The sequence below is a fragment of the Limulus polyphemus genome, unplaced genomic scaffold, assembly GCF_000517525.1.
Source record: "Limulus polyphemus unplaced genomic scaffold, Limulus_polyphemus-2.1.2 Scaffold722, whole genome shotgun sequence".
NCBI lineage: Eukaryota > Metazoa > Arthropoda > Merostomata > Xiphosura > Limulidae > Limulus > Limulus polyphemus.
Window position 1 is genome coordinate 314,920 of NW_013666332.1, and position 10,594 is coordinate 325,513.

Here is a 10,594-nt window from a genome sequence, read left to right on the forward strand (position 1 = left end):
CAAGCCCTAGAATACCACACTGTGTAACTGTATTTCACACCAAACTTTTCAAGTCTACAAAGCCACACTGTGTATCTGTATTTCACATCAACCTGTTCAAGCCCTAGAATACCACACTGTGTAACTGTATTTCACACCAAACTGTTCAAGCCCACAAAATACCACACCATGTAAACATATGCAACATCAAACTCTTCATTAGTACTGAATGCTATACTGAATAACTACACAACATAGATCTGTAAACTTACTCAACACTACACTGTGCTTGTGAATGGTAAGTGTAAACACCTCAAAACTCTTTAAGAGCCACTGAACACAAATATCAAAGTAAGCCACATGAAATAAATACTACAACAAACTATAACCCCAATGAATGCCATATTGTGTATGCATAAGACACAACAAAACTGAAACCCAACAAACACCATACTGTATACAAGCAAGAAACATCAAGCTGTAAGCCTACTGAATACTATTGTGTACATGTAAAAAACATGAAACTGTAAGCCCACTGAACACGTATTGTACACAAATAAAAAATATAAGACTGTAAGTCCACGGAAAACCAGCGTGTAAGAAACATAAAACTGTAAGCCCACTCACAAGTACAAAGTGTATGCTTATCAAAATAGAAAACTATTTCCAGTGAATAAAACATGAGTAAGTTACCAGCTCTTGAATATCTCACAACACAATACTGTTAAATCAAGTTGGTGAAAGAACCTTCGAAAGCCAATGGAATAGCACACTAGGTAAGTGTGGTATACACATGATCACTACAAAATGTCAACTACTGGAGAACTGTGCAGTTGCATGTAGGTTGACTCAACAGTGAACTCAAAGTACAAAGTATGGAACAACAATAGTTCTTAAAACATTATACTGAGTGGATCAAAATTTTCAATGAAAGTAATAAAGAAACTTTCAGTTGTACAAGATACCAAATTGTTAAAGTATTAATAAGTTGGATTAATCTATTAAACAAATAATACTATGTGGTAAAGTATAAAGAAATTTGAACTTGAAGTTTTAGACTGTGTATCACATGTATATAAGCCATAGATTTTCACAATTCTAAAGCAGCAAAAAGTTTAGATTCATTCTGCAAATAACACATACAAGGTTTCTGTGATGTAACAAAAAATAGTGTTATTTATAAGAAATAACTGAAAAATCCACATATTGACAAAAATCAAACACTTAATGCATTTACTGTTGTAAACTCAAATATACATCATCCAAAAAACACAATTCAAATGTGTATTGAAGCTCATTCTGAGCAAAATACAGTTACTAAAAGGAAGATGGTTGCATTAATTGTTGTAAATTTGTTGCAAATTTTTTATTAATTTTTTTCACCAGAAAACTTCTGTCTTTGTAATATTCATCTACATTTTAGAACTATTTCAATATCTTGTAATACAATGCATCTATATTAGTAGTATTAACAATAACATTAATTTAAATACAATAACTAGTAACTTGACAATTTGGTTTTCCAGTATAAAGAGCGTATACTATCATTTAATGCTACAAGTGAATTACAGAGCTCATCAGGCCAACTAGTTGCTATATATAAAATCTTAGTGTGTGTGATATAATATCATACATTACTAAAACATCATGCTCTGCCAACTAAAGTATTATACACTATGATAATGCAACCATCTTTCTTTTAGTAACTGTATTTTGCTCTGAATGAGCTTCAATAAACATTTGAATCATGTTTTTGGATGAGGTATGTTTGAGTTTTACATAACATTTTTGTATCTCAACAAATTACCAAGTTGAAAGCAAACAACGATTTCATAATTTGATCTCAATCTTCATTATCTAAGCACACACTATGCATCTTATATTTGACAGTTTTAGGCAATCTTATCTGAACATCCGTGTCACTGGCATTTTAGTAAATGAAAAAGTTACATGCACAAAACAGTGGTCATCAAAGAGAAATATTACAAAACCTAGCTTAGTTTGAAATGAGGTATTCCTATCCTTAGCATTCCATATATATGTAAATGTATGCATGTAAGGAGATAACATGTAGCACTTGTTTTCTGGTTAGACTAAAAACTGCCAAAAAAAATCAACTGCTAATTGATTAAGTGGCAGTTATGATTTCATACATCATCTAGCTGAATAAAATATCTATTGTTTTAAAAAAAGTATATCTGAGACCAGACACTAAAACATACAACTGTACAAAATGTATGTTCTGAAATATATTATACATGTAAACATATATAATTAATCCTGGCTAAGTCTCTCTCAAATGATTTAATCAGTAATTACCAAATAAGACAAAAAAATAATTGAGCTCTTTCAGTCCCAGGTTTAATTATTTAAGCAGCAAGGGTATTAAACTAATGACCTAGGTCAGAGTGGTCATAAAAGCTTTTTGTGGTTTGCCTGTCACTCATAATTGTTATTGTAGATGTTTAGCATGATTCTGGTAGAAGTTATTACACATTTGTAAGATAGATTACTGGAATCAATCAAACCAAATGTCCCAGGTCAGAGGGTCATTAAATGACTCAACAGATTTTCTAGCTGACAGTTACAGTATGCCTATATGTTTTATGTCCTGATGACTAAACATTCTTACTGACAGTTACAGTATGCATATATTTTTTTGTATCTCAGTGATTCAATTTTCTTGCTGACAGGTACAGTACGTATATATTTTTTAATCCTAAGCCTAGACAGCTTTGTCAATCACGAGCATGTTCTGAAGTTTTGTATTATTTATTATCATACTAACTATCACCTACTTTTCAAAATATCATTTAAATAGAGAAAAAATACTGCTGAAGCAGAAAAAAGGCACAAATAACATAAACTGTTGAAATCTTGATGAACTTAAAAGTCAGAATTTAAACAAATTGAAATTTATAGTTGTAGAATGCTTCATTTTTTCAAGAATAGCTGTTGAATAACAAGTTACTACAACATTGGTATTAGGTATATGTAAATGCAAGTTAGATACCACTATCTTTGAAACAGTTCAAATTATACACTTGCAACATAATATTTTTAAGAATCTTTCTTGATCCTTAATTCCATTTATTTTAGCACTGTTTTAATTATGGATCTAAAAGTTTCTTATTTGTATCAAGTATTGAATTATTCTCTTCTAGGCATATGGGAATGATAGATGTTATGGTGCCAGTTATTTACTTGACTTTTAATCTTAATCTCCATACACAAAACAACAGTTATTAACATTCACATGTAATTACAATAACACAAAACATATACAATTTAAGTTTTATGCTCTACTCTCTTATACACATAACAAACTTAATTCTTTTTTTTCTCTCTCTCTCTCAAAAAAAGGTTTGTTTGTTTGTTTGTAATTAAGCACAAAGCTACACAATGGGCTATCTGTGCTCTGCCCACCACGGGTATCGAAACCGCAAACATACCTCTGTGCTACTGGGGGGGGCGTCTCAAAGAAAGGCAAATTGTTATCAGAATACACTACAATTAAGTTTGAACTATATTACATTTATAACAAGCATTTGAAGAAGTTGTTTAAGCCAGTTTTTTCACACTTGATCTGGTTTGCTAAGCAATGCTTATAATATTTTGTCAAACTTGCATTGGCCTTTAACATCTCAATCATGAAACATAAAACTACTGAACCTGGAAAATTGTTTAGAAGTGAAAAAATGAGAGAAAACTAAATGACAGATCTTGGGTATAGCCCTTTCTACATTGTTTAAATTAAAAGCTCTAGTGAAAGTAAAAATAAAATAGTTATGGCAAGTATGGATTCAATATCATATAATAAACTAAGAATTATCTCATGCTAATCTAGATTATTATGAAAACAATATACATACATAAAGTTTTATTAAATATACTGTTTATATATTTAACATCACATCATGAGTACTTGTATTGATAAGGCACCTAATGTACATCTGTTCATGTTAGTAATAAAAACAATCAGGGTACAGTTAAAACACTTAACCATACAGTAAGGCTTTATCTTAGCACAACACAAAGAGCTACATAATATCCACATATTACGTTAAAAGTTCCCATTCAGTTGAGACAACACAAAGTTGATATCCTTATAAACACACTGAATATATCATATTCTTTTAAAGAAAGGTTGTATAACTAATAAATGCACCCTTTAAAGTAAGTTTTTTCTCAATGATGAAACCACAACTTGCACATAACATGGTCAGTGAAGATACAATATATAACAATATGAATAACTATGTGGCAACTTCAAAAACAGGAGGGAATGTTTGATACCTCAGTGTGCTATTATAATTCAGAATGATGGCTTAGAAGCCAAAATTAAAAAAAAATAAAAAAATATTACTTTCTTTTCACACTTATGGAAAGAAAAAATTATTCCAAAAAAAAAAAAGATAAAGCCATACAATACAACTTTATGGAGATGAAGGATGCTTGCATGATTCTATTACTTCTGTATCAATCATTTGAGGATCTGCATGATGTCAAAGCATATTGCTGAATACAAAGAGAAATTTCTAAAGAAAAACAACATGCTCCTTTTGAACCTGGACATGAAATTTCTGTTTCAGTGTTTTAAGAGAAATCTTTAATATTTCTGTATAATTCAAATAAATTAATAAAAGTATTGAGTTCACAACCCCAATTAAATGAATGATAAAACTTTCTTGTTTTTAAGTCTTCAATTTACCTATCTACCTCATGATTAATTATGCATGTTTTTAACACTTTAAAAACTACATGTTATCCTTATGCTTACATGAGAAAGACATATCACACTAGCTTTTACCAGAATGCGTAAAAATGTTCTTTCCATAATTATAAGACAAATACTACAACCATATGTCACACTAACTCTTCCCAGAGTGTATAAAAATGTTCTGTTTATACTCATACGACAACTATTGCAAACCTTTTTCGTCATGAAGATAAACTTATCTAATGGTATTATATGTAAAAACCTACTTGTTCTCATGATATATTGCTATCAAATGTACAAGTAATGATGTCCGGTAGATGTGCAAGTAATTCCAAGCTTGCTAAGTTCAATTCTTAACATAAAGGTGTATAAAGCAAATACCTCACTGGGAAACTTTTTCATTATCGGAATACAAAAAATGCATAAAGCAGATCTTTCACATCTTATCAAACAACAACACATGTTAATGTGTCCATTAACAAAAAAACATACATCTTACACTAACTACTGCTACATTTCCCTTTCAAATCTATGTACAACTACTTTAAGAGATGTATGACATCCTATGACTTAATTTTAAAAATATTTTCAAATCTTAAATGTTCAACGAAATGACTAGACCCAATATCTAACTTCCATTTTTCACATTTGTTGTTTCCATTCTTAACACCTTTACCACTGAATATATACATATGTCATGAGTAAAGTGTGTCAATTCAAAAACAAAATAACACACACTGATAAAATGTCAAAAATACTGCAATAATTTCTTAATGCCTGTGCTGTTTCATAATTTTTGTTAAAAGGTTATTGAAATAATAAATATAAATTCTATCTGAATCACAAAACCATATACCACTAATAATGTAATAAAAAAAACACCCTTAAATAGTTTCACCAAATATTGGCATTTGCTAGTACAACCAATTTAACATGCTTTGAACTGGTGTCATTTTCTATGGCCAAAAGTTTATATCATAAAAATATGTCAACAATAAAAATAATATTTCAATCATTGGCATAAGCTACTCGTTGCATTCATCAAAACTTCTTTACATTTTGTTAAAAGTACATGCTACTTTTACTGGAAATTAAGATATCCCTTATGAAATAAAAGAAAAAAACAAAAAAGTCATGTAACTGTTAAACCTAAAGTTTGCAGAGCACTTTCTTGATCAATAAACAATTGATATATATATCATTTACTTTCTTTAATCTGATGTTTTGACTTTGTGATCAACTTTGCTGCCAAGATTTCTGCAATACTTTTACAAAACAGAATATAAACTTTACTGTTTAATAAATATTTTGTGAATTTACCATGTATTATCTGTATTTAAAGAAATTTCAAGTGAATATACAAGTGTTGATTTGAAAGAAAAAAACATACAATAAAATCCCTCTTGATATACAAATTTTTTCTTACCCTTACTTTACCCTACGACATATACTAATGTTGATCATATAAAGAATTACTTAAATACAACTATGAGATTTAATATAACTTTTTTCACTACTTTTATTTGTGAAAGACAGATGATGCAAGTGCATTATCAAAAATTCAATTGTAGAAAAAAAATATATCATTATTAATGCATTTAAAATTTAAAGGAACCACTTAGTTTTTATTTCAAATGTTTCTCTAATCTAAATTGCAAGGCAAAGAGTAACTAACAATTCAGTATAAAATTGATGAGAAACAAAATTATGTAACTTATGTGTAAATGATTTAAGAGTTGCTTATGTTATAAACAAGATAATACAATTTTCTACATGAATATACATACTTATATTTTATGTTACTTGTATATAGTACTAGTATTATAACATAAATGAATACTTCAGTAAAAATATCTTTAGAGCAATATGTGGAATAAACTACTATTTTTAAGACTTATTGCTTCTGTGTTGTACATGCAAAAAACAAACAAAATTTGTTCATCTGGTATATATACCTTCTAGATATAAATATAAATCTATATGCATAGTTTTTAATCAACAAATTTATCACAACTATGAAACTTTCTGAAGAAGTGTACATTAAAGTCAAGAGCTTAAAGATTTACATCAAAAGAGCAGACAACAAAGGATCCCTCATTTCTTCGCATGACCTTTGGGTTTCTAGTGACTCTGACTGATCCGAATGGTTGACGAGCAGAATCTTTAACCTTTAACAAACATCTGACTGTATTTTGCCTGAAGGAATGAACTTCAATATAGTTTTGATCAGAACAATTACCATCGATACGCAGATTACCTTGCACATCCAGATGTAACTGTTCCTTTTCAAACACTTCTGCTGTGCAGCTTGGAGTTGCCAAAGAAAACCCTTCAACATGATTGGTGCCCATCCCATCAACGTTGGCTCGACAAATGATGCAGATCTCAGCCTTCCCACGTTTCAGCCTTTTCATCATAAGAAAAAAACGAACAAAGATAGGTATTCTGACAACTTCCTGGTAGAGTTCGCTGACAAGCTGAACCATGTCTTTCCACCACACTGGAGTAATGGGATAACACTGACACACTAGACAGTAGCGGCCTGTTACATAAGTTGACAGGGACACAGAAGTTTTGTTTTTTTCAAAGAAGTGGAGCCTGTGATGTTTAACCACTCTACTCGTTGATTTCCTCCTGTTAAGCTACAGACAAGATGCATTTTGCGAGTGTCTTGGCTTCTAGGCTGTGCTGCAAGTTCCCCTTCACTGTTAGAGTGATCCTTCTTGGTTATGCTATTACAAGTAATTATTTTTCCATCATCAACAGGCAAACTTGCTGTCCCCTTATTAACTAATGGTATGGAAAGAGTGCAGGATTTGTGAAATTTCCTATATCTAGGCTCCACTGTTAAAATTGGACTTACTGTCACATGATCACCAAACACTTTCTTTACTAGATCCATAGGGACAGGCTGTACACTTAGGCCAATGTTAACAGGTTTCAAAAGGGATCCTGGAGAGAGTACTATTTCTGCACCAGGCACCAATGATGAAGCTATCTTACCACCATCTGTTCCAATGGTCTTCACATCCATGTGAATAGATGATATTATACAGAGAAATCTAGGAAGTACAAGTGTCTTCAAAAATATTGATGTCTTGGTTGCTGAGGTAAAGCCATTATCATATGGTTCAGAGGATGGTAGGGAATCTCCTTCATAACACAGAGACCAGGAGTCACCAAGATCACTCTTTAGCATGAATACCTTCCTCTCTGGTCTGTAAGAAGCAAAATGATGCAATTCAATTAAAACAGGATGAATCAACTTCGCTCCAACTGGCCTAATTTCCAATATATATGAAACAAGAGCTTCACTGTCATTCAGAGGAGGAAGGCACAAGTGATCTGCCCCATTAAGTAAGCAACAGGTAACTGATAAAGATCTTGATACACATCTTGCTGGAAAAGTCATGGAAAATGGAAGGTGACCAGACTGGCTTATAATTCCTCCTTCAGGTCCAACTACAAACTTAATCTCATGACATCCATTTAGTCTTTGGCCACTACAAGACTTTTCTGTGAGTTTTTCACAAACTTTGAAAGAAAGAGGTCCCAGAGGTTTGTCTGGAATTTCAACAGCAGAGGTTTTCACACTTTCAATTTCTTTCACAAATTCTTCCAAGATAGAAATAACTTGTTTGCAGTCCTGCTGTTGTGCTACAATCAATGGAGTAAATCCACCTTCTGCAGCAGAATGAAGGTCTGCTCCATACCCAAGAAGTAACTGAACCATTCTTGCATGATTCTCTTGGGAAGCCATGTAAAGAGGAGTAAATCCCAGAGAAGCCTGGATGTTGACATGGGCCCCATTCTCTATCAATAAATCTGCCATTTGTATGTTTCCTTTAATGGATGCAAGGTGTAATGGAGTGTTTAACTTTATTGTTTTGGCATTCACATCTGCTCCATTTTTTATTAATTCTTTGACAACATCATAATGACCTTCTTTGGCAGCAAAGTGTAAGGCACTGACACCTAACAGGTTAGAGCTGTTAACATCTACTCCCTGAGATAAGAGTTTCTGTGTATATTCCAGAAGTCCAAATTTAGTAGCAGTAAGAAAGCATTTAGTCTTCTCGTATGTGCTTGGGTCATGATGCAACTCTTCTGGTAGGCAAATCTCCAGTGATGATGTTTCACTTTTCTTGTGTTTCGATTTGGTGTTACCCATTTTATGCCTACCTAATAAAAAGAACACATTGCAAAATCAATACATACACACACAAATATTTTTTTATTAGGCCTATAAGAAACAGAATTTAAGTAACTTAAGAAAGTGCACCTTCATTTCTTTCAGAGCATGACAGAAATAGTCTGAATTTTTTTTTTTTTAATCATAACATCAGCAACAAAATTTCTACAGTATATTAATGTTTAAAAGTTGAATTGTATAGAAAGGCAACTCTTCAGATGTTAATGATTTTGCAAACAAACACCAGTTCTGGTACAAAGTTTTTTTTAATACGGTAATCATATATTTATTTAATGCATTCAAAGCTTCATTATTTAATTGGCTTAACAAAAGATCTTTGTTAATTTTACTTTAAGCAGACTAATGGTAGCCATACAGATATCAGGGGACAATCAACTGTATCCTTGTGTAGCACAAATCAAGGCAAACTGTAATTGAAAAGAACATTACTATAACGACAGTAAGAAGAGTTCTTTTTCTGAGGTTAGAAATACATTTTTCTTGATTACTTCTATGAAGAAGCTGTACTTAATACAGCAAACAAAAAACAATACAAAATATCTTTGTTCCTGTTTGAGTAATGCCTTAACAATAATGATACATTACTGTCAGTAATATGAACAAAATCCTACAACTGAGTATTTTTTATAGCATAACCTGTTCATTATTTATTAATTATTTAACTTGACTTATGATACTTTATTAGCAGCTTATGAGTTGATTTTTAGCTCCAAACTGCTGGAGAATTTCATAATGTTCAAGAGCTTATATCTTAAAAACAAAAAAAAGTCTAACAATAAGTTTTTCATCATCATAAGGTATGTAGTGGTATACCCTAGTTACTTCAGATTACAGACTTAATTTTGAAGGTTAAAATTCTACTTTCTTTGTACAAAAAAAGTACACAAACAGTTTTAAAGAAAAGTATTGCATTTTTGCTGGTTTTATAATGAGTGCTACATAAATTTTAAATTTTCAACATTTTAAGTACATTTTATTCTTAATGTTAAAAAAGGAAAGAATTAAGAATAATTAAAAAATGGTAAATTGAAACAAGGAAGTGATGGATCAAGATCAAAGTCACAGTGAGAAACACTATGGATTAATAAGATAAACTGAATGTCAAAACATAGGATAGAGCATGAGTAAAATCAGCAAATAGAGATGACAATTCAGAAATGAAACATTGAAGTAAATGACAGATCAAAATCAAAAGTCATGATCTGGTGTGAGAAACAGTACAGATTACCAAGATGAACAGTGTTCAAACCTATATCAGAGAATGAGTAAAATCAGCAAAATGAGATGACAATGTAAAAAGAACACTGATCACAAAACAGCATTAACAAAATGAATGTAGAGCCTATGGAGGTAATAATAAATCATTTCAAATTTTGTTGATGCAAATGCAGTAGAAATACATGATGTTCAAGCAAAGTGACTGTAGGTAATCGGTCAAATCAAAATAACAAGAAGAGTCAATGCAGTAAAGTTGACAAGTTATAAAGATGTATGAATTATTTGATTAGTTGCTTACCCATGAGTAATAATTACATTGATTAGTGTCTTGTAAACTAATCAATTAATTGAAATTACAATGTTTCATTACAAAATAACACCAGTTACAGAGGCCCAGAACTGCCATTGAATGTATATACAGTAAATGTAAACTTTACTTTGTAAATTATTTCTGCTAACAAGTT

The 10,594-nt window shown here is 31.2% G+C and overlaps 1 protein-coding gene across 1 annotated transcript in view; it reads right to left on the reverse strand.

Annotated features, from left to right (window-relative positions):
* LOC106460168 (ankyrin-3-like) overlaps positions 1-10,594 on the reverse strand; it is a 22,397-nt gene that overhangs the window by 7,202 nt on the left and 4,601 nt on the right. The window contains exon 3 of the mRNA XM_022386820.1: positions 6,957-8,881. Within this exon, the coding sequence (XP_022242528.1) occupies positions 7,245-8,870 (1,626 nt within the window). The 5' untranslated portion in view covers positions 8,871-8,881 and the 3' untranslated portion in view covers positions 6,957-7,244. The remainder of the gene's footprint in view (positions 1-6,956; positions 8,882-10,594) is intronic.